The sequence below is a fragment of the Populus trichocarpa genome, chromosome 4, assembly GCF_000002775.5.
Source record: "Populus trichocarpa isolate Nisqually-1 chromosome 4, P.trichocarpa_v4.1, whole genome shotgun sequence".
In the NCBI taxonomy this organism is placed as follows: Eukaryota; Viridiplantae; Streptophyta; class Magnoliopsida; order Malpighiales; family Salicaceae; genus Populus; species Populus trichocarpa.
In genome coordinates, this window is record NC_037288.2 from 16,681,284 (window position 1) to 16,708,047 (window position 26,764).

At 36.2% G+C, this 26,764-nt stretch overlaps 3 protein-coding genes and 1 long non-coding RNA gene across 5 annotated transcripts; 2 read left to right on the top strand and 2 right to left on the bottom strand.

Annotated features, from left to right (window-relative positions):
- The first annotated feature begins 995 nt into the window (after nucleotides 1-995).
- Nucleotides 996-11,676, top strand: LOC18097820 (uncharacterized). Its single transcript, XM_006384383.3, has 13 exons — nucleotides 996-1,375; nucleotides 1,564-1,760; nucleotides 2,394-2,498; nucleotides 3,431-3,482; nucleotides 3,838-3,936; nucleotides 8,555-8,716; nucleotides 8,806-9,093; nucleotides 9,349-9,632; nucleotides 9,815-9,943; nucleotides 10,286-10,408; nucleotides 10,474-10,581; nucleotides 10,814-10,992; nucleotides 11,162-11,676. Exons 1-13 carry the CDS (start codon nucleotides 1,147-1,149, stop codon nucleotides 11,283-11,285), a joined length of 2,079 nt encoding a protein of 692 aa, XP_006384445.2. The 5' UTR covers nucleotides 996-1,146; the 3' UTR covers nucleotides 11,286-11,676.
- Nucleotides 11,677-13,650: 1,974 nt separating this feature from the next.
- LOC127905197 (heavy metal-associated isoprenylated plant protein 42-like) lies at nucleotides 13,651-14,784 on the bottom strand. Its single transcript, XM_052452091.1, has 3 exons — nucleotides 14,620-14,784; nucleotides 14,451-14,529; nucleotides 13,651-14,356 (listed from the first exon to the last, which is right to left on the bottom strand). Exons 1-3 carry the CDS (start codon nucleotides 14,782-14,784, stop codon nucleotides 13,668-13,670), a joined length of 933 nt encoding a protein of 310 aa, XP_052308051.1. The 3' UTR covers nucleotides 13,651-13,667.
- On the top strand, nucleotides 13,965-14,815 carry LOC112327120 (uncharacterized). The gene is made up of 2 exons (XR_002981159.2): nucleotides 13,965-14,110; nucleotides 14,487-14,815. It is a non-coding gene; the product is annotated as an uncharacterized LOC112327120 (long non-coding RNA).
- A 695-nt stretch (nucleotides 14,816-15,510) lies between these two features.
- On the bottom strand, nucleotides 15,511-19,132 carry LOC18097822 (peptidyl-prolyl cis-trans isomerase CYP40). Of its 2 annotated transcripts, XM_024598531.2 has the most exons (9): nucleotides 18,713-19,132; nucleotides 17,505-18,005; nucleotides 17,152-17,239; nucleotides 16,967-17,019; nucleotides 16,787-16,891; nucleotides 16,257-16,332; nucleotides 15,997-16,034; nucleotides 15,824-15,911; nucleotides 15,511-15,747 (listed from the first exon to the last, which is right to left on the bottom strand). In XM_024598531.2, exons 1-8 carry the CDS (start codon nucleotides 18,881-18,883, stop codon nucleotides 15,831-15,833), a joined length of 1,113 nt encoding a protein of 370 aa, XP_024454299.1. In that variant the 5' UTR covers nucleotides 18,884-19,132; the 3' UTR covers nucleotides 15,511-15,747; nucleotides 15,824-15,830. The 2 variants fall into 2 exon arrangements, with proteins under 2 accessions (XP_024454299.1, XP_052308050.1); XM_052452090.1 differs by having other exon boundaries at nucleotides 15,511-15,911; nucleotides 18,713-19,129.
- Between the last annotated feature and the right edge of the window lie 7,632 nt (nucleotides 19,133-26,764).

Consider the following 26,764-nt stretch of genomic DNA (forward strand, 5'->3'; position numbering starts at 1 on the left):
AGTGGACATTTGGTGTCAATTATGCCGATTGGGCTCTAAAAAATGGTCCATTTATGATACTCTAGGTTAGTTTAATCTCACTTAATACAATGATACTCCATTTTAAAATGCAACCCGAGCAGAGCCGTGTTGGTTGCTAATAAGACACAAAGGGGGTGGTGATGGGTCCGGGATCGTTCTCAACAGGTGGCAGCCCTATTACTTTGCTTGCGGCGGAGGAGCTCGCTTCCACTGTAACAATGGCACCATGAAGTTCTTTGTCATGCCGATGTTTCGTCTTGGGCACCGAAACAGGGAAACCCAACATTAATCTAGTGAATCACACGCATTGCCGCTAGTGTTTTTTTTTTTTTTTTTTAATATGAAATTTATGAGTTTTAAATAAAATAAGGACAATGGTGAATATTGTGACAGTCGCTTGGTACACCGAAAAGATATAGTTTTGCTTACTTTGTCCTCACTCCTCTCGGATTTATTGTAACTTATTCCTACTTTTTATACTAAAGGGAAGGGATCATAATCCATGCTTGGCTCAATTTAGAATCATGTTCTTGGAGGGCGTACTTCTTTATTCTCCATATTGCTCATAATCCAAAATTTGTTATTGGTCTAATGCTTACGATCTGTTTGGAATTATGATAACGGTGACGGTTTAAAATGCTTTTTGTTTAGAAATATATTAAAATATATATTTTTTTATTTTTTAAAAATTATTTTTGATATCAGCACATCAAAATATCATGAAAATATAATTTTTTTTTATTTTAAACAAGAATAAAATTTTAAAAACATAATTTACACAACATTTCAAGACACCCTCTGCCTAGAAAATTCAACGGTTTCCACCCTAACCTAACAAATAATAATAATAAAAAAAATCAACTAAAGTGATCAGTTGTGGACTTTTTTCTGGCCCAACCTCAAATGGGCCTAAAAGCCCGTCAAGTGTCCGGGCTAAGCTTTTATTGCAAAAGGAAAGCAGCTAAGCTAAGGTAATGTAAGCTGCAAAGCCGGGAACACAACATTTGAGCTTCCTGGTAATTTCTCGGGGAAAGCGAGAGAGAGAAGAAAGCGACAAGAACAAATCTTCCTTTTAAAAGAGATGAAAATGGAGACAAAATAAAAATGCTTTAACAAAGAAGAAGCATGAGTGCGCAAAACGCAACACCTGTCATTTCTCCTGATCGACAACAAACGCCCCAAAACGACAACAATGCGATTGAACAAGAAGCGGAAGAAGAAGATAAAACGGCGGTGGTTTTGAAAAACCCTAGCTACATGGATCGCGAAGGTCCTCCTCTTGATGATTGCTGCCCTATTTGCTTCGGCACCTTCGATGTTCCTTGCAAAGCTAACTGCGGTCACTGGTATTGTGGTATTTCTCTCTTTCTTTTGTTAGGGTTTCAAATTTATTAATTCGGAATTTCTTGGTTTATGGCATTTAGTCCTGGATTAAATAAATTGTAATATCTCGTGTTTCGCGGATTAAGAGAGATAGCAGAAAAAATCTAGAATCGGCAGGCACTTAGGTGATGATGTTTTTGGGCTAATGTTGTTGATCAGGTAGTTGCATTCTTCAGTACTGGAAGTATTCTGGGCCGTCTAGCCGTTGCAAGTGTCCAATGTGCTCGTCAAGAATCAGCAATTTGACGCCGGAGGCATCGTTACATGGTCAGCAAGAGCAGGAAGTTGTCAAAGTTCTGGAAGATGTTCGGAGGTATAACCATGTTTTTGTCGGAGGCGTGCGAGGTCTAGCTCGGGTGAGTCTATCTACTAATCACCTTGGGGGGGTTTTGTTTAGTGTTGTTTGTTAGTCGTTACCTGGCAAAATTTGACGGTGATACTTCGATTGATCTTGTGATAAATATGATGGTTTGTTGTTAGTTCAGGTTTCCTGTGACTTGTATAGCTACTGCCATTCTAATAACTTATGCTACATGGGATGCTGGATTGCTGTCTGTTTATATGTTCTACATGTTGTTTTGCCAACCTTACCTTCGTTGTTCTTATTTCCAGCTTTTCTCGAATAATATTCCTTTATGAAGTAATTCGAGTTTGATATGTGTGGAGGTGTTTGTTCTTATTTTGTAACAACTTAGACATTCTCAGGGAATATCTAACTTCATTGAAATGGGCCATTTTTTCGATATGGCTGACATGAAAACCTGGGAAACAGGACATAGAGATGAAATTAGAAAACAACAGCCGGTGGAATTGTTAGCTGCAAGAATCCTTAATTGCTTTGCCATTCATTGTTTCATTATGTTTGAATCATGTATAGTTACAAAACTACTCCATTTTCTTTTAAACGTTTCTGGAGAAATTCATTGTATAATCTGCGTGTTTAATTTTGAACATGCTTTTTCTGAAACATCGGAGAATTCTTTTTGCAGAAAGTGCACGTGGTGCCATTTCTCTTTAAGAGAATGCTTGAAGAAATGATGGATCCTGATGGACACAATTTCTTCCTTTATGAAAAGCTCATGCGCATGTTTGCAGTAAGTTCATTCTACAGTCATGGAGAATTGTATCTTCCTTTCAGTTTTAATTTTAAACTACAAACTGTTTTTTTTTTTGCCACAAACAGAGTTAGCAATTTTGTCCACTTTACACACTACTCATTTTTGCTACCCCCTTCCAGCAGTTTCTGTGCATGAAATTTGACATCTTTTGTGAGCAACACAATAAGATTGTGTTTTACCAAATCTTCCTTACTATTCTTGCTAATATTCTGCTGACATCCTTTTGGATTTCTGGAATTTGAAATCATCACTATTAAGTATGAATAACTAACAAGTCAGACTATCATCTAGTTTAAGAGTTAAGGCATTAGCGAAAAGTTGTGAGTTTTTTCCTTGTTGATGCGCTATACAAGAGTAAAACCGAGTGAGATGCTGAAGAAATTAAGTGCCATAATAATGCTAGTGGTAGCGGAGGGTGCTCTGTGATGTGCATCCTGGTTGTTTGGCAACTTTTGGCTTTACCAGTGTGGTTATTTCATTCTGTAGGCTCGAAAAAAGGCAATAGACAAGTGGAACATGTAAAATTGAACTTTGAAGTGATGTAGTAGCATTTCATAGTAAGCTGTGGATACTCATTTCAGAGCATCACCATGGTTTATAGCCTAGTGATTTGTGCTGTTGCATTAGCAACTCCACACAGTGATAACCTGTCATCCATTGAAGTTTGAGAAATTTTATTAGGGAACACAGTGGATCTATGGAAGATAAACAATGCAACTTTTTCTTATTTTGCTACCATGAGGACTCAAGACTCCTAAGATCTATCTCTATATGTTGAATCAATTGTGTAGTTGTGGTCGCTTAATGGATGCTTGGGTTTTGCAAACCAAAAGTGATTTGGTACACTCATTTTGACTGGCTTCATTGCTTTTTCTCTGGGTAATCTGTATTATATTTTCTGTACGCAGATTTTTTTGGCTATCCTCTATATATCCTCACCCTTTGACTTTATCCCGTTAGGTAAGTTACTTTCTTGGGAACATATTGCTTGTTTCTTTGCATAATAGTTGTAAAATCCAAAAATTAATAGGTTATTCTCTCCCATAGACTTTCATATGGAAATATTAGGATGCTAGATGATTTCGCCCCATTTGTCTTCCATAAATTGATTTCTTTTCAAATATGTAATTGCTAATGTTTGGTCCAAAATTATGATCCGAATTTGTGCCTGTACTAGGTCCCTACACCTTAAAAAACTGTGTATTAAAAAGAAAATGGTTTTTAATTACGTAGTTCTTGTGCTGGGTGGCTTTGATGTTTGGCTGTCCTTTCTCTGTAGTCACTCTCTTGACTTAGATCAATGCCTGTTCTACAGGACGCATTGGAGTTGTGAGACTGTTTGAGTATATGTCTATGCTTCTTGCTGTCACCCTACGTTTAGCTGGCATATTTCGAAGACGACGTCTCAACCAGCGTGTCAGAGATTTGGCTGCTGCCCCTTTAGGTCATTAATAAACTACTATATATATATATATATATATGTTCACAAACAACAGTAGTATAGCATGTTGTAAATAACTGGAGATAACTGTTGAAATTGTGTATTCCTTTGGAATGATGTCATTAACAACACATGAGTGATAAAAATGGAGTCAAGAGAGGTCAAAAACAGTTTCCTCGACACAATCTAATGTAAAATATTTGAACTGGATTATTTTTGTATACAGAGCATATACCAAGTAGTCGACTGCAAGTTCCCTGTGAAACGAGCATGGTATTGGAAGTTTTTGGGAGTTAATGGGTTTTTGCCTGATGCTTTTTCCAGAAAGAACATAAAACGGTGCTAATTTCATTGGTCTTGTGACTTGCTTGAATTCTAAGAAACCTCTCCAGTTTCATTTATCTGTTTTTGCCAATCTTTCCTGCCCAGAGTTTGGAGTTAATGCAAATTGCAAGTGAGTTTAGGGTTTCTGTGTAACCGCGTCTATTCGAAAGTTAAAATCAGAAATAGAACGGCTTGAGCCTGGCGAAGGCTGTTGTAAGCTAGTCTGATCAAGCAAGTCCTTGGGATCCAAAGGAAACTAGTGTCAGAAAACACAGCTTTATTTATTTATTTATTATACCAGTTTAAGGATGCTACATTACAGTTAACCCGAGCCGAATCCGGCAAGTAAAAGATCCCAGGCCCATTCTTCTTGTAAACTATATTTTTATTTATTCAAATTTAGTACTTTTTTGCAAGAGCTCTATGCTCAGATTCAGTTGATTTGTTCATGGCTTTCCGGCAGACCACGACATCAAATTATTACCTTGGTGAATAAGGTAACCACTTGTAGATTCTTGATCACCGGGACACCCAGCCCGGTCAGCATCCGAGAAATCTTGAATCTGAGATGGCGGGGAACTTGAAGAGGACAGCAAACCATAAGAAAGAGTGTTTGACATATCGCGACAGACGTTTTACAGCTTTCCACTGAATGCCAGTTGGTGCTTGAAGAAAGTGACACAGTTTGTTCACTGAGAAGGCAATATCTGGTCTGGTTAAAGTGGCATACTGCAAAGCACCCATAATGCTCCTATATTAACGACGAACGTTGCTCCTTGGACAATGGAGGATAAGAGACCATTGGAGTGGGCATGAGCTGCTGCATTCTGCCTGTCAACTATCTTTGTTGAGAAAGCAAAACACCCTCGGAGTTGTGCTGCACTTCTATGCCAAGAAAATAGTGAAGAGAGCCCAAATCTCTGATAGCAAATCCTTTGTCAACAGCCTGAATAACAACAGTGACTGCCTGCTTATCATTGCCTGTGGTTAAGAAATCATTAAACACAGATCAGCATGAAAATCCTCACAGATTTGTGCTGATAAATGAACAAAGAGGTACCCACAGAAACCAATGCTGTCAAGAAACTGAGTTGTTGAAACCAAACTCGTGGAGCTTGTTTAAGCAGATAAAAGGACGTGCAATATGCATACGAAATCAAGCCCGATCTTTTACACATCTTCACTGATTGTGCCGTTCAGAAAATGACATTAGAGACATCTAATTGTTGCAAACACCAACCATGGGAGACTGCAAGAGCAAGAATAGTTCGTATAGTTGTAGATTTGTAGATGTAATGACAGGATTAAATGTTTCAGTAAAATCAACGCCATGTTGCTGCGTAAAATTCCTGGCCACTAACCTTGCTTTGCACCTCTATACACTACCGTCTGCAAGTCTCTTGATGCGATAAACCCACCTGTTACCAATCACATTGGCTGCAGCAGGTTTAGGCACGAAAGGCCATGTCTTATTAGCAATCAATGCCTTCTATTCCTCCTCTATTGCTGGACTTTTGTTAGCTTGATTAAAAGTCTGGGGTTCAAGAGAGCTGCTGATTGTTAGTTTGGACTGTGACAGCAGCAACCGGTGATTGTTAGTTATGGTGGCATCATCTACTTCTTGAGAATGATCAATCCCTGGAGCTGAACCCCTTTTCAGTTAAATGGCGAGATCTGAAAATGAGGCAGAACAGGGATTCTATTACATAGCCTTCTATGTTTTGTATTCTTAAGAGTTTTCATTGCTGCAAGGACTAGAATTCATAAAAAGAAACAAGTACAAACCTACAAGAACTAGATCTAGGAAATAAACAGATACAGTTTACATTGCTGCAAGGACTAGAATTCATAAGAAGAGTACTTTTTGGCGAGATTTGCTTGGAGAATCAATTCTGTGATTTGGTGATGGAATCTAATCATTTTCACCTACTTAATTACTCTTTTACTTATAAGTTCTCAATAGATTAAACTTAGTTGGTAACTCAAAATTTACATTTTCCCTCTTAAAAGTACTCGTTGACTGCAACACCCCCTCCCCTTTCACTTCTTCCTCGCCCTATTACTTCTTTCTTTCTTGAAACAATTCCAGTAGTAAACTGTTAAGGTCTCCCTTAACAAAACAAAGAAACTTTAAGAAGGGTAGAAAGAAGAAAAGAAATAAGAGAGAATAGAAGAAGAAGAAGAAGAAGAAGAAGAAGAAGAAGAGAGAGAATGCAATTCTGCATCAACTGTAATCTCTTCATGCCTCCCCTCCCACCTTTCCAATACAACTGCTATGTATAGCAGTAACTAACTAACTAACTAACTAACTGTTCCGACTAACTGTACAACTCCCTAACTAATTCTGTAACTAACAACCAACTGAATTCCGCGTATGCATTATTATTTAGCACAGGTGTTTATTAGCTAATACTAATGCTGCTGTTACTTGTATTCCATTGTTGAGCCTTCAAGCTCCAAGTGCCTCTCGTCCAAGCTAACCTGTAGATCATGCCATGCTGATTCTTCTGCACGTAACATAAACATGTACTCCTCACCAACAGAAAGGAGCAAAGAGATGTGCACTGAGATCTTAGGGACTGAAAGCACTGAAAGCTGGAGTAAAGAGGGTGAAAGCCACAATGTCAGTCGTGAGCGTAAGGAGAGACTGTCTAAAACTAGAAGTAATCCGTCTGTAGCGTACAAAAATCATTCCTCACCAAGTGCTGGCCGCTTCCCTCCTCTTCTGGGGTCAATCAGCGACCCCTGTAGTATCCGCCTGATTCCTCACCGACAAGTTGGGAGGCTAATTTTGGAAGCAGTTCCTTGCCTTCCTCATGTTCAAGCAGAGAAAAACGATGGCGGGCTAGCTTTGGAAGCGGTTCCTTCTTTTCCTTCTATCCAAGCCCAGAAAAACGATGGCCGGCTTCGACTATATATGTCGCGCTCTTCCCCAAATAACAACTATGACAATGAAGAGCAAGAAGCATGTGACGAAGAGAAAGTTGGCTAGAATAGGTACTAGGTAGCTGTGAGAGGGTACTGGCAAGTATTAAGCAATAAAGAAGATGATCTGTTGTCCAGTAGTTTAATCAGTATTGAAAGTGTTCCTAAAACATGTGTGCTAATGGCAGGTATTAAGTAGTTTAATACTTCTTTCTGCTCCTTTCCAGGTTCCAGCAGTTGCTATTCATGAATTTTGACATATTCTGTCAACAACTGATAGGAAGTGTGTTTTGTGGAATTTTTCTGACTATGTTTTTCTCATTCCATTTTGGGTTCTGAAATTGGAAATCTACACAACAAGGCCGAAAAGTAGACAGGTTAATTACTATGCGTAAGAGTTTAAAGTTGTTAGAAGAACTAGCATTTGATAAGAAGCTGCACGCACTTATTTTAGAGCATTTCACAGTAAATAGCCTGGTCAAGATTTGTGCTGGATTCTTTCGTCTAAGTTGAGTAAATTTTAGGTTCCATGGACTAGATTAAACTTCTCTGAATCAGAATTGCTTACGAGGACAAAATTTTCCCAGCAAAGGATGTTTATTGTTTGGGAGATCTGAGAGATGATGGGAATGTAGAGAGCCTACCAAGGCTCAAGATTCTAAGCATCTACATCCCGAATCATTGTGTAGTTGTTGACACTAAATGGATTCTTCCTGGTGGATTAGGGTATAGAGATCCATAACGTGGGTTCTCATGTGGAGATCCGATGTGGTGACATTTTTTCCAATGGAGGGCATGAAACCCTAGGAATTGCTTAGAGCTCATCGATGCGGACTTAGCTACCCTAACTGTTTTCAAATCAGTGGCAACATTACTATTTTGTTAACTTAATTACTGTAAATATAGGGCAGAGATGCATCTGCTGGCCTAGCACTCAGTACTTCAAATCATGAAAAATTCTATCCTGTAGTAGGATGTTGTCAATATCTGGAGAGACTCTTGAAACTGTTTATCCTTTTAGAACGATGGTCTTCAACAATATGACATCTGAACATCTGACAGAAGTCGTAGAAAATAGTTTCCACGTAAATTTTACGACACTTGTGAATTACAAGTTATCATCCATAAGACTACAAGTCGTAAGCTAACTCATTCTCGTAGAGACAAATTATCATCCATAAGACTACAAGTCGTAAGCTTAACACAACAGCACGTTAATTATAAAAAAACCAGCCTGCAACTGCAAGGCGCAAGCACACTGCCTTTGGCTCTGGACCTCACTGACCCTTACGTTACCTCCCTCACCCACACAAAATTGAAGAAGAATAAGAAGAAGAAGAAGAAGAAACGTTTATGGGGCCACCAAGCAAGAATGTCCGTACAATCTCACAAGAAGCTTTTGATGAACTAGTAAAAGAGAACATAGAAGATCTAGGTTTAGACCCCACTGAAGCCCTTGAAGATGCAATCCAAACTCTTACTCTTCAAGGCGTTGATCTCTCAGGTAACAACTCGATCAAGAACCCCATTTTCTCATTTCCCTTTTTATCCCTTGGAAGAACAAATATTAACAAAATCACGGGTTTGTTGCAGGTATTGTGACTTGTGTACCAGGAGAGGGGAACGTGAGGGAGAATCCAGTGATTAAGTGTTTGGAGAGATTGAAGGAACTGGGATTTGATGATGATGATTTGGATGAAATGGTTGGGTTGCTTGATGAGTTGGTTGGATTGTTTACTGGTGTTGAAGGATCTGGGAATGTTGCCATTGGTGTTAGAAATGGTGGGCTGGAGTTGGTCTGTTCTATTTGTTCTAACATTCCTATTGTGTCTGAGAAAGTTCTCGTTTCGGCTTTGAAAACGTTGGCATTGTTAATTCATGGTATGTGCTTTTATCTGTACAGGATGATGCTTTTTGTTCTTTTAGATGGTTGGTTTATGGATTTAGAATTTGGAGTGTGAATTTATGAGAAAATATTTTTTTCCGAAAGGGAATTTTGTTTATATTTCTGCTATATATTTTTTAGTTTCATTGGATCTTCAATGCTTACTTCCAGAGGAAAAAGATCATGACTTGATCCTCTATTTATTTGTTATTGGTGGGTTTTTCTAATGTTTGTGTCCTTGTAATTTGTAGATGTTCAAAGTACTGAAATGTTTCGGTCTAGTGATGGACCGAAGATGGTGGTTGGCATTTTAAAGGGTGGAAGTGAAAGTTTAGAAGTATTGAATACTGGGTTTGCTGTTGTTGCTGCAGCAGCAACTGGCAATGAGGTTGTGAAAGAGTTGTTGATTGAATTGAAAATTGATGAGCTTATTTTGGAAGTACTGAATAGACAGAGTAAAGGCATCATCCAAGGTTTATATGATTCTATACGTGTTCTCCTGACACCTGATGATAATCGTGTTGTGGCATCCCAAGTGAGTAAATATTTCATCACAAATGTACAAATCTCAGTTTAATCAATCAACTTGCATGTGCGTTGCGAGGATGGGCACTAAGGTTGTGTTGTCAGCAATGCATGGTATCGCATCCAAATATTTATGTACATGTTGATGGAAAATGTCTTTACCAAAGCAACTGACATGCATTTAAACTCCAGGTTTATGGTTATGCACGAAGATTTGCCAAAATTGGTATTGCAAGAGCTCTTGTGGAATCACTACGGTCAGGGCTTACCTCACCCAGTTTAGTTTCAGCAAGTATCGCTTTAAAGGCTGTTGCTGTTAATGTAAGCTCACTTGCATCTGATGTGATGTCAAAACCCTGTTGCCTTAATCATTTGATTTTTGCGGTTTAAATGTATTGCAGTTGTGATTATATTGTGCTTGAACTTAAGTTGTCGGAAAATCACCTTTTATTCATGCACCACATGCCCATCATGTTTGGGTTACATGAATCTATTTCGTCCACTCTATCTGTCTAGCCATACTCTCTATTAGATGTTCAGGAACTTCCTACATTGTAGAGTCTTGGACGTAAGAGTACTATGATGTTGCGTGCTGGATATGAAATACGGTCTTTCTTTGTTCAAGTCTGAGTTTTTTCTTCCTCATTTTCTTCTGATTTGCAGGATGAAATATGTAAATCCATTGCTGAAAGTGGTGGCATTGATGTCATTTTCAAATGTATTGATGACAGTGGTGAACATGGCAACAAAATTGTAGCTAGAGCTTGCTGTTCTTTGTTATCCAAGGTACAAGGAGATTCTGGCTCAGAGTTTATGGTTTTGGATTTTTTTACAGAATTTTATTTGATTAGTTGGCAGGAAGTGATTCAAATAAAAGTGCAATTGTAGAGAAGGAGGGTATGAATAAGTTAATCCAACTCGCAGCCAGATTTTCTGATGACCCTTCTGTTCTGCAAGAGGTAAAAAGTGATTTTGTATACTATTGAATGTGCATAACCATTAATCCAGAAATAGAATATTTTTCTGATCACATGGAAGGTTTGATTCATTTCAAGTTTCAAGAAATGCTCACTGCAAGCTGCATTTCAAGGATTGACACCTTGAAATTTTACCTGTCATTTTGGTTATGGTACGGTTAGTTGCATTTATGAGCTGTCTTGCTTTCTTTAATTAAATTTCCACCATTTTCAGGTCATGTCCATCTTTACGGTGCTCTGTTTAAGATCTCCAGATAATGCAGCCCGTGCCATGGAAGCTGGAGCTGGAGACCTTGCCATCCAAGCCATGGAGAAGTTTTCTAATGTGCAACAATTACAGAGGAGTTCCTGTCTAATGATCCGTAATCTTGTTGCGAGGAACCCAGAGAACAGGCAAGTCTTTTTCTCCACACTTTCTTTTTGTCTCGTGGCACATCATCAGGCAGGCTTTAATTTCCTTTTCTTCTTTCATGCTGCTTCTCTGGCATAGCCCCAAATGTAGGACTACTATACTAAATTGCGGCACCGTCTCACATTTGATTAAATTTATGCCACTTTACAGAACTCTTCTTCTTAGTCATGGCATCGAGAAAATTATAAGAAGGGCAAAGGTAAATCACGAAACCTGCAAGGATGCTGCCACTGATGCTTTGAGGGATTTGGGCCTTGATAACTACAATTCATAGCTCAAGCTCATAAAACTAATGACTTGATACATACTGGATTATGAGGCCCCTACTTTATTTTGTTTGGGACAGCATATTGCTTGCCACTGCGTTTGCCAAGCTTTTTGCTAAAATACATTCAGATCTTGTGTGATGAAGCTCCACCATTTCCAAGGTTAAATTTTCGTGTGGTGTGCTTGTGAAACAAAATACCGAGTTTCCTCGTCTTTCTCCCCCCACTCCGAAGGCTGTTTCTATAACCAATTTCAGATAGTTGAGTTTCTTTGAATTGTTTGCAAGCAAATTGCTGACTATTTGTTTTGGTCTCCAAAACCTTGTGATTGATTAATTCAAAATTCAAATGGTGATTCGTTTACAAGCTGACTGCTTGCAATGTCACCATTAACTGCCATCCCAACTTGTAATGGAGAACAAATCAGGCTTGGTTTGGACTGTAACAATAGTAACTGGTGACTGTTAATTATGGTGGGCATCATCTGAGCTGAACCCTGCTTCAGTTATATGGTCAAATCTGAAAATGAGGCAGAAATGGAATTCTATTACATGAAGTTCTTGCTGCTGTAAGGTCTAGAATTCAGAAAAAGATGCTACTACAAGCCTTAAAAAATATTGGGGAAAAAGAAAATTACAGTTCAAATTATAGTGGAAATCAACAACAACAATCATAATATTAATAAAAGCCTACCCAACATTTAAACGAAAGTTAAAAGAACTTGCCTTTTCAATTTGCATAGTGAAATTACTATTTTATCCCTAATAATTTAAACTTTATAGCATGTTTTAAAGGGTAAAATGATATTCTTCATGAGATACACTTATTATTACAAGATTGAATAGGGGTAACAAAGTTTTTTAACTTTTTATTTGCAAAATATAATGTCTAAAATATTTTAAAAATTGAATTTTCTTCGCTGTTAGGGTAGGGATATATTTGTTTTTTCCTTTATTGCCACAACATAATTACTGAAGTACATTTTGAATAAAAAAAATCTATAACTAAGATTGATGGGCTTTTCGGTCTTTTTATTATGGCTTTTTTATTAATATCATGCGGGGTCAAAAACACTTATATATTTGTATTAATTAAATTAAAAAAAGGAGAGCAGATATGTGCAATGAACGTATCCATATGCTAACTTATGGGAGACGCCCGCACCTTTTATATAGCGTGTGCAGTGTCTCTCAGCTGCCTAAAAAGAGCCAATAGCTGTCTCTTTCAAAGAATAACGTTGAGGCACATCCACTAGGGCAATACGTATAATCCATATCATGTGGTTTAGGCGGCAATTAGATTTTTTTCTCCCCCCTTTGTCTCTCTCTTTCCCTTGGAAAACATGCTAGTCCAGCCAAAATTAAGAGTAGTCCTCCATTTTCTTCTCATTTTAATTATGACCCTCGTTAGTTTGATTGCTTTTTATTTGTTTTAAAGTTTATTTTTAGTATTTTGTTCTTTTTGTTATTTATATCAAATTCAATTTTTATTCTTTTGATTGTTATTTTAAAAAACATATGTTTTCAATCTATTCCTAATCATTTGATTTTTATTTGAGATTTGACCCTTACCTTTTTAATTGTTTTTTTTCCCTTGATTTCTTTCTTAAAATTGATTTTTTTTTAATTTCATTCTTTAATATTTAATTTATTTAAAATTGGGTTGCGCTAATTTTAATTTGCAATGATGCTGGTTTCATGGCCCAGGTTATATGTATGAAATTTTAACCCAGATCAATATCCATATTTTTTAATGTATTTTTTTTCTGTCGATTTAATTTTTCAATTTCATCATTCAACATTGAGTTTATTAAAAATTAAATATCTTTATTTTTTTTGTTTTGCTTTCTATAACAATATCCCTACCTCGCGATCGGGTCATATATTTACTATGCTAGCTTGGATTGACTCGAGTTTTTACATCATTTTATTATTTCTTATTTCTATATCAAACTTCCTCTTTATTTTTTAATTGCTTTTTTTAATCATTTTTATAACAAGTTTGTCATACCAAACTCTGATGCAAACAAGATTTTTTTTTTTTTTTAATTCCTCTTCGTCCACAAATTGCTTGGAAGAAAGAAGAAAAACACTATTCAGCAAAGAGCAAAGATAGAAGCAGTGTCCGCAATCATAATTTTATATAGTGGATACAGTCATGAATCTCGATACGTAGCTTAGCTTCTAGCCCACATAAAATAATGAAAATGTTTTTATGAAAAATGAAAAAAAGATATTACATGTACGGTCAACAATGGCCATTACCGTTGATAACGGAGTTATAATAGTTAGTGGTGTGATTCATCAATAACGGTGCTATAATAGGGTACACGATTTCGTTAAATAATGGACGTTATTTCAATATATAATCACATTAATGCAGCAATAAGCTCACATTATGCTGCAAGCTGCTGCGTTATCATCGCTGAAAGCATGATAGATGGAGTTGCCTGCTGGCACATCTTTTTGCCCACCGTAAACAGCATGAAGATTTGACAAGGGAATTTGTGGCCGAGGTGGTGGTGGAGGGGGGAGTGTTTTCTGCAGCGGCAACCTGGCATGAATCGGAGCAGGAGGAGGGAGTGCTGGCTGAAGTGGCAACGTGGCATAAATGGGTGGCCGATGGCCGTGATAACCATATGGTCTCCCCGTGTAATTGTATGGCGCCATTGGAGTTGGATACCGAGGTGGCAACACATGGTAACCAGCACCATAAAATATTGGATCATCATTTCTCTGCCCATACCAAGCAGGAGGTGCCGTATTACTTCCCATTCCATAGTATGGCTGAGAAGGCAAAGAGATCGCCTCATGATCATGCACCATAGTTACAGGTTTGTCATCATCCTTAGACACCTTACAGCAACAACAATTCTCCTCATCACGAATGTTATGCTCTTTCTGCATGTTCCTAATGAACTGATCAAGTTTCTTTTTGGCTTGTATGGGATCCTTTTCATATGCCAATACCTCTGCTTTCTTCCCTGTCTTTGTTATGGCCCTTTGGAGTGTTGAAGGATCTACCAAGCCAGACACCATTACCAATCCCTTTTTTGTGTTAATGTCGACGAAATTAACTCCTAAGCAACAAAATAATAAACGAAATCAGAAATCTCATCAATTCTTGTTATATAAACAGGGCATAGCTTGATGCAAAGTGGATACTATTTTTACCGTTTATTTTTTGCAACCTTTTCTTCACTTTTGTAGAACACTTGGAACAACAGCAGACATCCACTCTCAAAATACAAGCCTGCAAAAGAGAGAGAGAGAGAGAGGAAAAAACCTGTAAAGCTCAAGTCGAATACTGAACGTTGGGAGAGTGAAGATGTAGAAAAATTACCGAAAGAGGCGCAAGGTTTTCTGCCATCGAAACTTCTAAAGAAGAGAGCAGTCTTTTCTTCTCCTCATCTCTTCTATTCTTCAAGAAGATGAAAAGATGAATGATGCCTTTAGGTGATATTATAAAGATAATATAAGATTCTGTTCTTCTCCCATTAATACTCATAACAGAATTATCATAGTTATTTTCTGGACTACATTCCAGCCTTCAAATTCTCTGCTAATATTCTCACTTAATACCTTTTCCTTTTCAGTCTATTTCCTGTATGGTAATTTTCTACTCAAATGGTCCATACAAATATAGATTGATATAGACATTGATTCCATAATATTGTTTCATCCATTTCTGTAAACTACAAGGAAAGAGAGAGATTTCGCACCCAGGAGTCTAGGGCTATGTCTCTCTCTAATATTATCTTCCTAAAACGTAGATACTTGAAATATTTTATGCTCACTTCTTCCCCTTTACGAGCTAACATCTTTATTTTTCTTTCATCTGTATCCTTTGATTGAGGGGCAAGTTCGCGATTCTGCGATCCTCAAAATATTTTGGGCTCGAGTCTGATTAGCAATTATTATATATGGACTTCAGAGTGAAAAGGTCTAAAGAATGTCTTCGGACAAGTATTGGGCCGATGATCTATCTGGTCAGTGCAGTTTTCATGAACCAACCACCAAGTTGCCCTTCGTTTTGGAACGGGTACAATGCCCACTTCTCTTCATACGAGATTCTCCAGCATGTTCTTTAGCTCATAGCTAGAAATCTTCAAGGACCTAGTTTAAAATGGGGCGAGCTTGAACGCTGAACCCAGTAAATCTGACCAGGGAGGCAAGCGTTGGCTACAGTAGTTGATATACCGAGTTCAGGATCGAAACAAAGAAAAATGAGGCGGAGCGAAAGGGCATGGAAAGAGGTCTATTCCAAAAAAGATCCATACAACATGACAAGATTTTATCTCCATCAGAGAGTAAATCGTTATTTTTAAATGGCTCTTAAGTTTCAAAAATTTCCATGGAAACTGTAATAAGAAATGGTTCGAGCCTCAAACTTGTACAGTTGCCTTTGATGAAGGCTCCTTTGTTCTCTGACAAAACCTGAAAAGCTTTTGTAACTCAAGGAATTCGCATCCTGTTTTTCAAAATATTCTCAGTTTGCAATGCCCGATGATCAAATGACAATAGTTTCCAAAAGGTAATCCGCATACCAATTGGCTAGGGTTCTACAGCAGTGCTATTTGAAGTTTCGAACATCTTCTCATATCGCCTTCTCTCCTGATCACGTCTCTCGTTAACCTGCAAGACATTAATTGTTTAGCACCCTGTTGACTACAGCCATTTATTATCACAAAATGTTACAGATTCTGTTAATTGTACCGACCTTCTTCCTAGCAGCATTAAGCTCCCGTTTTATTCCAGCTGAAAAGCATTAGAAACCAAAGCTGTCAGCAAATCTCAACAGATTATTTGTAAAATAGCAGGTCCAAGACTCCTAGAATTTATTCAAGTGAATAAATTTGATTTAATCATGCTTTAACATAATCACTGGAACTTGTAGATCTTATCAGAGAGCAAACGTCTGAACAAATATTCTATCCCCAGAATTATGTGCCATTGGCCCTGTTTCAGATTATCACTAACCATCATTTGGCTCCAACTGCAATGCCTTTTTGAAGCTTTCAGCAGCTGCATCAACATCATTAAGAGCCTTGTATGCCTGACAAACACATAGGAAAAAAAACTATTAGTACGAGAACTGTGAAGGTACCTTCTCAAACATTAAAATTTAAACAAATCAAAGGAAAAAAGTGCACCACCAAAATATCTAAGCAAATTCTTAACAAAGTTGAAACCAAAACGGAAAAATAAAAAATAAGAGAAGGAAAAGCGACCTACTGCTCTCCCCATTCAGAATGCCTATGCAGCACATTTCAGTGGAATAGAAGCAAAATATTACACACAAGAAAATAACTGGAAGAATTCTAAGCAAGTCTTCCAAATTCCAAATGGATGGTGGGGAGGCAAAAGCAGCTTGCAAGAAGCTATCAGAAGATTCAGAACTACACCTCAGAAAGAACCTTTCTAGAACAGATGGACTGGCTCGCACCAAACATGTGCAAAAGCTCCCATGATTCTAGAGATTGAAAGCATTCCCAATTGCAGATACTAACCTGTCCCTGGCGAAACAGAGCTTTTGCATTGTTTTCCCAGTCACGTATTGCAAGGTCTGTGTCCACCAGTGCTCCTTTCAGATCCCCCAATTTTAACCTAGATGCCTACACAAAAGGTCAAAAGCTTCAGTAGCCAGTGGCAGTAAAAATACCCTGACAATAGTGAGAACAGGAACTTACTGCACTGTTTGTGAATGTCTGTGACTTTGTCTTCCTCAAAGCTGAACTCTTCTCTGAAAAGCCACCAGAAGAAAAATGTTTAAATAAATCACATGTAACTGGGGCACAGGGATCCATTAGCATTGCATTGAGAACATCAAGATAAAAAGTAACTGGGAATTATATGAAGCACAGAGATTGTTCACCTTCGTCAATCCCTTCTTTCTCCCAACAGATATCCAGATAGCGTAAAGCCTTCCGATACTTTCTTAGCGCCATCTTATAGTCTTGTTTCTGCGGTCAATAATTAGAAATTGGGACATCATCAACACAAGCTATAGAAGAAAAGAATAAAGAAAAACAAAAACGCCCATAGACCACAGAGAATATCAAAGCTTGAAAAAATTGGTTCACCTAAAATATTCACACCCCAACAAAGCATACTTTTAACTAGAATTCCTGAAGTTTCCTTCTGGGTACTGATGTATGCTTTAACAATAAGTTTCACCAATGTGCCTTTGGTGCAACAAGAACATCAGCCAAACATGAGAACCATTACCTTGAAATGTTCATTTCCAGAAGCCTTAATAGAATCTACAGCATTCATCCACCATGAAAGTTCACTAGGACTCTCATAAAGGTCAGCTGGCCAATCAGGATAAGCATCACCATCCTTGAAGAAATTACATGTCCCGTCATCTGCACCCTCAGGAATTTCTCCACAATCGACGATCATAACATCAGAAGTGGGACACTCAGCATCACCAGTTGTAACATGCTCAATAGAACGAACAACTCCAATTCCTTTAACAGCCTTCCCAAATACAACATGTTTTCCATCCAAATGAGAGGCGCGAGTTGTCGAGATAAAGAACTGCGAACCATTTGTGTTTGGACCAGCATTTGCCATAGATAACATTCCTTTCCTTTCATGTTTCAGTTCGAAATTCTCATCCTCGAATTTCAAGCCATAAATAGATTCCCCTCCAGTGCCATCTCCTGCAGAGATATCTCCTCCTTGAACCATAAAACCTTTGATAACACGATGAAAACGACATCCCTGATATCCAAAAAAACACATAAAATCAACTAAAAAAAGCTTAAAATTTCCTTCTCATCAGCCTTTATAGCCAAAGCTGTGCACAAAAGAAATTCTGTCAAATGCAACGAGCAGTCAATGAAATTCAAGCCTATAGATTGCCTAGAAATATTGGTCCAGAAAAATGAATAAAAATGATAAGATATCAATACCAAAGCACAGATACTTTATTTATCACCAAAGAACGAAACACCCTCAACCTGAAGCTAAATAACAATAAGAAAAGCGAGTAGAGACTGCCTGTGATGCCTTTTCCAGTGGTCCAAAACCAGAACCATTATTGCAGCAGATATCTCAAAATACTGGGAAAGAATCATTCTTTAGAATCAAGAAAATTCACGACTGCTACTCTAAATAATCAAGGACATCACTGACTTTTCATCATGAACTGAAAACCTGATTTCTACCCAGAAAAGCGTTTTCCTTCTCAAGTCTCTCTGACAAAAGCCCGAAAAGGTTTCGTTTTTAAAACTGAGCATCGATAACCAAAAGTACAAAAGCGAAACAATCATCACAGTCAAATACCATAACACTAACAATATCCAAAATCAAAAGACTTTAGTACCCTCAAAATTCCCAAAAGTCCGTCATTAACCAAAAAAACCAACTTGAACCCACAAACACATGAATACACACAAAGAAAATTACTAAACAGGTACTTAAAAGACCTTGTAGTGAAGAGGGACACCGGTGTTAGGTCCAATGCCTTTCTCACCAGTGCAGAGAGCTCTAAAATTCTCAGCAGTTTTAGGAACGACATCGTTGTAGAGCTCTACTACTATCCTTCCTTCTAACTCCCCTCCGATGCTTATGTCTAAAAAACACCTTGGCCTGCCCATCTCTCCCTCCCTCTCTTTCTCTCTCTGCTAAATATGTAAAAGGAAGGGTTTGGGATTCTAAAGGGTTCTTTGCATAAAAGGAAGTAATGGTAAGCCCCTGGACTGGTCCCCTTGAATACAGTAAGCACTACTACTTCATTTCACTTCTTGCAATAAATATTGGAAATGGGAGTAAAAATAAAGCAAAAAATAAAAATAAAAATTCGGGGTTGCATTTTCAAACGCCTCTCTCACCCCATGTTTCGAGGGGCAACATCGTGTACAGATTTGTTAATAATAATGCGAGCCCTATGGCCTATGTCTATGGCTATAGATAAATACGGTGTACTGTTGGGTTTCTTGGATGTCCCTGTTTTTTTGTGTATTTATATCTTGATCCTTTGATTTTTTTTAATAGTATAATATATATCCACCGGAATCACGAATTCCCCAATTCTCTTCTCTATATCAATGTCAAGAGGTGCATAAATTCCTATTTTTCATGTTCGTTGATGTTAAGAAAAAAAAGTGTCATTTTTTAATGTTCAGACAAGTAACTTAAGTAAGTGACATCAAGTCTCAGCAGTGCAAGAAGAAGTACAGACTACAGAGACAGTAAAATGGAGGGAGTACACGGCCACATGGGATCTCACCGTGCGATGATGGGTGCGAAAGATTCGCGGCAATTATTGGTTAATCAGCCCCATGGGGACTCGGGGAGGTTTTTGTTCTTCTCTTCGTTTCAAGAGGAACCTTTTGGACATGCCAATTTATATAAGAACACTACAACCATACTTTTGACCCATTTTTGTTTCATTTCAGAGGTAAATGAAAAAACTACACGGTCTTCTATACCATGAAACATAAAATAAAACTCTTTTTTTTTTTCTTGAAATGCTGGTATAGAAAGAAGACATGAAAAACATGGTACGTGACCTGTAAACATATTTTATATACAACTCATTAATTTAAGAGTTCAATGAATACATGAATTAAAAGGAAGGTGATGATCTAACATGGATAAAATTAACAAAATACCTAGCCTAGACAAGACCACATGTCTAGTTTTATTTCCAGACACAACACTGTAGAGCTCAGTAATGTGTGAAGGTCAACCGCTTGTGAATTTAGCATGATAACAAACATAACATTTTTGAACTTATAGAACTAGCAAGATCTAAGCTCAGATGTATTTTAAACCCAAGCACATACACATCTAACAAGATGTTGGACAGGCTTGGTTGTACGATGAGCCAAAACACTAGTAAATTTGGTAAGGTGTTAGATCTAACTCTCTTGGATTTGGTTAGGCACCGAGTTCAAGTGCATATGGATTTAGCTAGACTCCAGACACAAATCCCTTGGACTTGGCTACACACTAAGCCTAAACGCACATGAAGCTATCCTTGAGACCCTTATAATAGTTTAAGATAATCATTTTTTTATACTCGTAAGTGTATAAAAGTTCTCTAAGAGCTGATTATATTTTTACCAACATTAATGCTATGATAAACTTATTCCCATCAACATTAAATGTTGTATATAAAATAAGGTATAAAAGTCTTTTATAGCTCTACTTTTTGTTCATCAACGATGTGTAAAGATAATTCCCGTCAACATTAATATTGTGTAAGAATATTTTCATCAGCATTAATGTTGATCTAAAAGACTATTTCATAACTAAGATATTCAAGAGAAAAAGATTTTAGACCCCTTGAGCAAAACAACAAGGTTTAAAGTACAAGGGTTATAAATACCTTCTAAATCACCCAATTAAAATATTTACAATCTTTATTTTTTTATCATGCATTGTCAAAACATTTATTACATGCAAAAGTTAAGAGCAAACATTCTTGTTTTTAAAGTTTAATATTCTTTTTTTAATTATAATTTTTTATTATAAAATCACTTATTTAATTATCAAAAGATATCTAAACCTCCATAAAAATAGTTTGTTTTTCAGGAAATGAGACTTCTACCATCAGTCCTTTGATATTTCTATTCCTAGAAATAGAATATTGACATAAAAGTGTTATTATCTAATTTTCAAACACTCAAACTCTGTTCTGAGCATATTAAATCCTGAAAAATAATCAATATGTAAATTGTTATGGCACATACATTACTTAGTTTTCCTTACCGGTGAGCAATGGTCTGAAGATGGATGTGCGTATCAGTCTTTTTCCACGGGAGCTCGCCATATAATTCCTTTAATTTACCTTGTCATTGCAACCTGGGAGCTTTAGGTGTCGTTTGGTAATCGGTTAAAAAGTTATTTATTTAAAATTTGATTTTTTTATTTAAAATTAAATTTTTTTATGTTTTTGAATTGTTTTAATACGGTAATGTAAAATATAAAATTTAAAAAATAATAAAAAAAATATTTTCTAAATATATTTCTAAACGAAAAATACTTTAAAACGCAACTTTAACTATACTACCAAATTAACAACCCTCAAATCTAGAAGGACATCTAGAATTTTATTTATTTATTTTTTGTCGATTTAAATGCTGTGAAGACGGAAAACATAATTAGAAAAAAAAATTGATATAAGTTAGATAATCTACACTAGAATATACTCTGATCGTTTTTTTTTTTAATTTTAAAAAAGCAATTCGACTAGGTTAGGTTGATTATGTCAGTACCATATATGTTTTTTTCTCTTTTACTTTGATAATAAATTTTATTCTCAAATCAATTTAACATAATAACTTTAATGGTACAGCTCATAACAGTTTAATACATTAAAAAAATACACCACTCTATATATTAATTTTAATATTAGAAAAATAAGGATATTGTTTTCTGTTGTGAAGTGGTGACATGTCAACGAGCACTGGGCACAGTATTTCTATCTTATCCATCGTATGATTCATCATTTGAGAAAAAAAAATCAAAAACTACTCTGGAGGAACCTAAGTCAAAGTATCTTAACCATCTATGGTCTTGTTCTGTAATCAGGGCTCGGAACCCATCTTTCACTTGAAACTAGCCAGAACCAATATTGGAAATTTGGAACCCTCCTGCCCCATATGAGAGCTAGACCAAGCCAGCAGTCTCATGATCTAGACCCAGAAATAATTAGAGCTCGAGCCCATTGACATGTCAAAGATATAAGGCCATTGTTCAACTTCAGAAATAATTAAAGTTAGAGCCCACTGATCTGTCAAAGATACTAGACCATTGTGCTAAGAGTTGCATGACTTAGTATTATTTAGCCAAATTTGGTCCAAGCCCAGACCATCTTCGACTCTAAAGTTCACACCAGCAAAAGACTCGGCTAATGGGCTGTGGGCTGCATGAAAAATGAGCAGTGCTATTACCCTTTAGGGACTGTTTGTTTTGGCGGCAGCTGTTACGTTTTTGCCCAGCCTCAATTATATGGTATTTTATTACAAAATGAACCGGTGGTTTGGTTCATGGGACCATCAATAAATGAGGTTTGACCTCAAGTTTTTAATGAAGAAACTTTTACATGCTTCTAGTGAATCATTCATTTTGTGTTTTTGCCCAACCTCGATTTTTATTGTTGATAAAAAATATAAACCAGAAAAACCTTTGAAATTTTTCTTAGTTCAAGAAACAACTATATAAATAAAAGAGTTATAAATTATCTTTAAGAGTTTGAGAGTTTGCATTTGCACAGATTTATGTCAAGCGTGCTTGATGCCAGTAGCAAAAAACTAATTTTTTTGATAAGTTTGAATGAATTTCTTGATGAGATGTAGATCACAAACCTTAGATTACAATTGCAAAATAAAAAATTATTATATTTTTTTTGGTCATTTTATTATAACATCAATTTCAACCATAATTTTAATAAAATACATTGGACATGATTTTTCGTAGACAACAACTTCAACCATAATTTTAATTAAATATATATTTTAATCAAACTAATCATAATTAAAAGTAATTTTTAAAATTTATTTTTTTAAAATTATAACCACGGAAACTATCAAAATACTAATTACACTTAAATGCTTCATTTTTAGTGGAATGGCCTTGGCTATATCGCGTCTCCCAGCTGTAAATTATTACCAAACCTTTCTCCTGCATGCTGTACTAGATATATAACAACAGTGGATTGTTGCTGATGCAGGTTGGTACATCTGCTAAGTTAGCCATGTGGTTCGTATAAAAAGGGAGGAAAATTAAAGATGCTGCTGCCGCTGTAAACACATCAAGATTGCTAGCCAAGAAATCATGTGGACTCCTGCACGGCGGTGTCAATTTATCTAGTTTAAAACCAGGCACGGAAGGGAGCTAATTGGCCATTGTTAGTTCCTGTGAAGGATTGACTGAGACGTATGTCCAACAGAGTAAAACTACGAAGAGAGAGTCCCAAAAACGGAGTACAGATTTTCTATAACTGTCATCGGGAAGGGCGAGTCACTTTCTCCTTGACCTTGATGCTTTGATTATTGGTAGTGGCTGAGACAAAAGCTGCCCTCATCACGTGGTTTTTCAAGACCATCAATTCTGTAATTTGAAACTTTCCTCCATCTCCATCCATGATGATGCCCACCATGAGCTACAGTATATGGCCTCTGTCAAATGAGTAGGGATAATTATTTTCGTTTCAGTTCGATTTTTATAAAAAAAAAAAATAATCAAACCGAATTTTTTTTAAAAAAACCGAAACCGGGTCAAACCGACCGGTTTCGATTCGGTTTTTTAGGGAAAAAACCGGTTTGGCTCGGTTTTGGCTTGGTTTTTCCTGGTTTTGGCTTGGTTTTTTCGGTTTGGCTCGGTTTGGCTCGGTTTTTTTTCCGGTTTTTTTTTTCAGTTTCGGTTCGGTTCAGTTTTTTCGTTTTTTTGCTTATAAAACCGAAACCGAACCGAACCGAACCGGCCGGTTTTTTCAAAAATTTAATCGGTTTAATCGGTTTTTTTCGGTTCGGTTTTTTCGGTTATTTTTTTCCCGGTTTTCTCGGTTTAATCAGTTTTTTGGTTTTTTTGCTCACCCCTAAAAATAGGTACCTCTTGGTCAATATGACAATTATTTCTGTGGTGATATCAGATTACCTCTAAATGCTTCATTTTTTGTGGAATGTCCTTCCACTACTAAATTTAACAGTTTTATTAATAAAAATTTATATCAGTATTTATACTCACAAACTATCAATAAATATTTTATAAAAACAGTATGTCAGAAAAATTCTCGTCAGTAATTTATGGTATGTCGGAGAATTCATCGGTAATAAATTTACTAATAGATTTACAGACGGACAAAGCACACCAAAATTTTTTTATCCGTTTCATTCCGTTTGTATTGCCCTCAGGAAGTTTGCCATATAACTGATAGAATACCGCTTACAATTTCGTCGGTGTTTTTATTTGTTCATCGGTATATCCGTAGGTAAATATAACATATCATCGACGGAATACCAGTTGGAATTTCATCAGAGAGTTAACAGTTGCAGTGACATTTGCAGTAATTCTTTTCAAACTCTCTGGAATATACCTATGGATGTAGTCCATCGTCAATAATATATTGAAAATACTTTTTTTTTAAAAAATATATTGAACAAAGGTAGAAAAATAATTAAAATAAATTAAAATCAAATATATAAAATGAAATTAAAATAATATAAAAATTAAATATTTACTACAAATTTAAACATTTGTATGTTCAAATACAATAAATTTAAAATACAGGCGGCGCTGGAAGAGGAGGATGTTGGTTGTCGTCGGGATCATGGGGCTAATAAGGAGGAGTACATGGATCACCCATGTATGATCTCATCTCCATTACCACTCGGCAAAGTTATTCATAATCCGCCACGAGTCGTTGAAATTTTTCATTAAGATGTGTCGTCCACTCTTGTACTCGTTGATCTAACATCGCCTTGAACTTCGGAGTTTGATTGCTCATAACTAATTGCGAGCATCCAATGATCAAAACATTACAGGCCGTTCACAAGTTCTCGGCCGTAGTGTTAGAGAGTCCGTACACCCGATTTCTATAGGGCTCACCGAATGATCTTGCCTCTAACCACAAATCTGGATGGGTCGAAGGATCGTCTCCGTTTCTCTTATTCAAACAGTTGTTATAAGTATCCTGAAAAGAAAAAATAAATTCATCAAATTGAAGGAAATTATAACTTAATAAAAAAAATGGTTGAAAACCAACATACTACAAAGTGTTGAGCTCAGTTATCCATGAACTGCTGCATCTTTTTTTGGTAGTCATCACTCTACACATGCATTTCAACAAAATGTTCCATCCGACTTGGCTTGCATTTAAGAATCATAGCCTATAAGATAAATATGTTGTTAGCTAAATATATTTTTTAAAAATAAAAAAAATGAAAGTAATAAATAAATCTTATTATCCGCTTCACATGCGAAATGAACGGAATGGAGCTGCCAATATACGTGGTAACGGAATAGTGAACACGATGGTGCCGGTTCTCCGCATCAGACTGTGACAATCGAGCGAAATGCGTGGACGTTACATGCTGAATGTAGTACGCCCAAAAAACCTTCAAGATATATGGCAGTCTAAAATCCTTCCAGACCACAATGTCATTTCAGGCTGGAAGCTCACTTTCTTTCGCATATTTTTTTGCTTTCTTTTATGCCTCATACCACAAATCACGCAACCTATATGTTACCAATAAATTATCTGTTAGTAAATAAAAAATACAATTTTAATATTCGAAATAAAAAAATTATTCTGATTTTGATCTTACCTAGTTGCAGCGTAATTCTTCCAAACCCTTTTCACAACATTATCATCAGCTCTCTCCCATTCAAATTTTCCCTTGCAGTAAAAATTATAAAAAGAAAATTTTAGTAATTTCAATAAACTAACTGAATTAACATAATAAAAAAATATTTAAGTTAATACTAGCCTTAAACCTTAAAAATCATGCATCGACTTGCGGTTTCTATTCATGATGTTTGGAATCCTAGCTCCATTTAGACAATGAAATTTTCATCGATGATTTAAAAGAAAATATTATTGTTCTTGCAGTCTCGATGTTTATAAATCTGAAATTGCATTCGTTAAATAAAATTATTTTTCAAAAATTATTAAACATGTCATTACGAAAGCAAAACAAACTTACATTGAAAGGTCGTCCTTCCACTAGGTCTCGTACTTGCGAGTAAATGGATCCTATTATGAAGGGACCCCCCTCGACGTTGTGGCATCGCACTCGATGACCCTACGTCGTAAGTAAATGCCTGTGCCTGTTCTTGGTCGGCACCTAATGACTCATGGTCGTCAGTATCACTGCTAGAAGAACTAGCAGCGATCTTATTCTCGCGACATGCAATAGACTTTCTCCTAGACATCTACACAAATTAACGGATAAAAAAAATTAAATGATTTTTATTTTTTTAAAACATTCGGCAACAGCTTTCCTATATGACTATTCAAAATTTTTAAACCTAGAAATACATAATATATATATATACCACAAACCAATTGATTTTATTCAATTTCTTCTAACAAATTAGAATAATTCAATTTTGCACAAAATTCTCATTTTCTAAGTGATAATATATTTAACCCTAAATTTACAAAAAAATTAATCTAAATTTTTAAAAATCAAAATAATAATTAAAATTAATCCCACACATTTAATTGTAATTGAACAACAAAATTGGAAAACAAATAAGTAAAATTCTAAAAAATAATGAAAAAATTATTTAAATAACAACTAAAATTCAACATAAAATTGGAAAAAAATATTGACAAAAAAAAAAACAAAAATAATGCAAAACAAAAAACACACATAAATGAAGAAGAAAAAGGAATGAAAAATTCTTACTTTTATGGCGTGCTTAGTTTCGGCCGAGAATTACAAAAAAAGAAAAAAGAAAAAGGAAAAAGAAAATAAATGAAAAGGGATTGTTAAAAAAAACATGAAAAAAAGGAGAAAAATGAT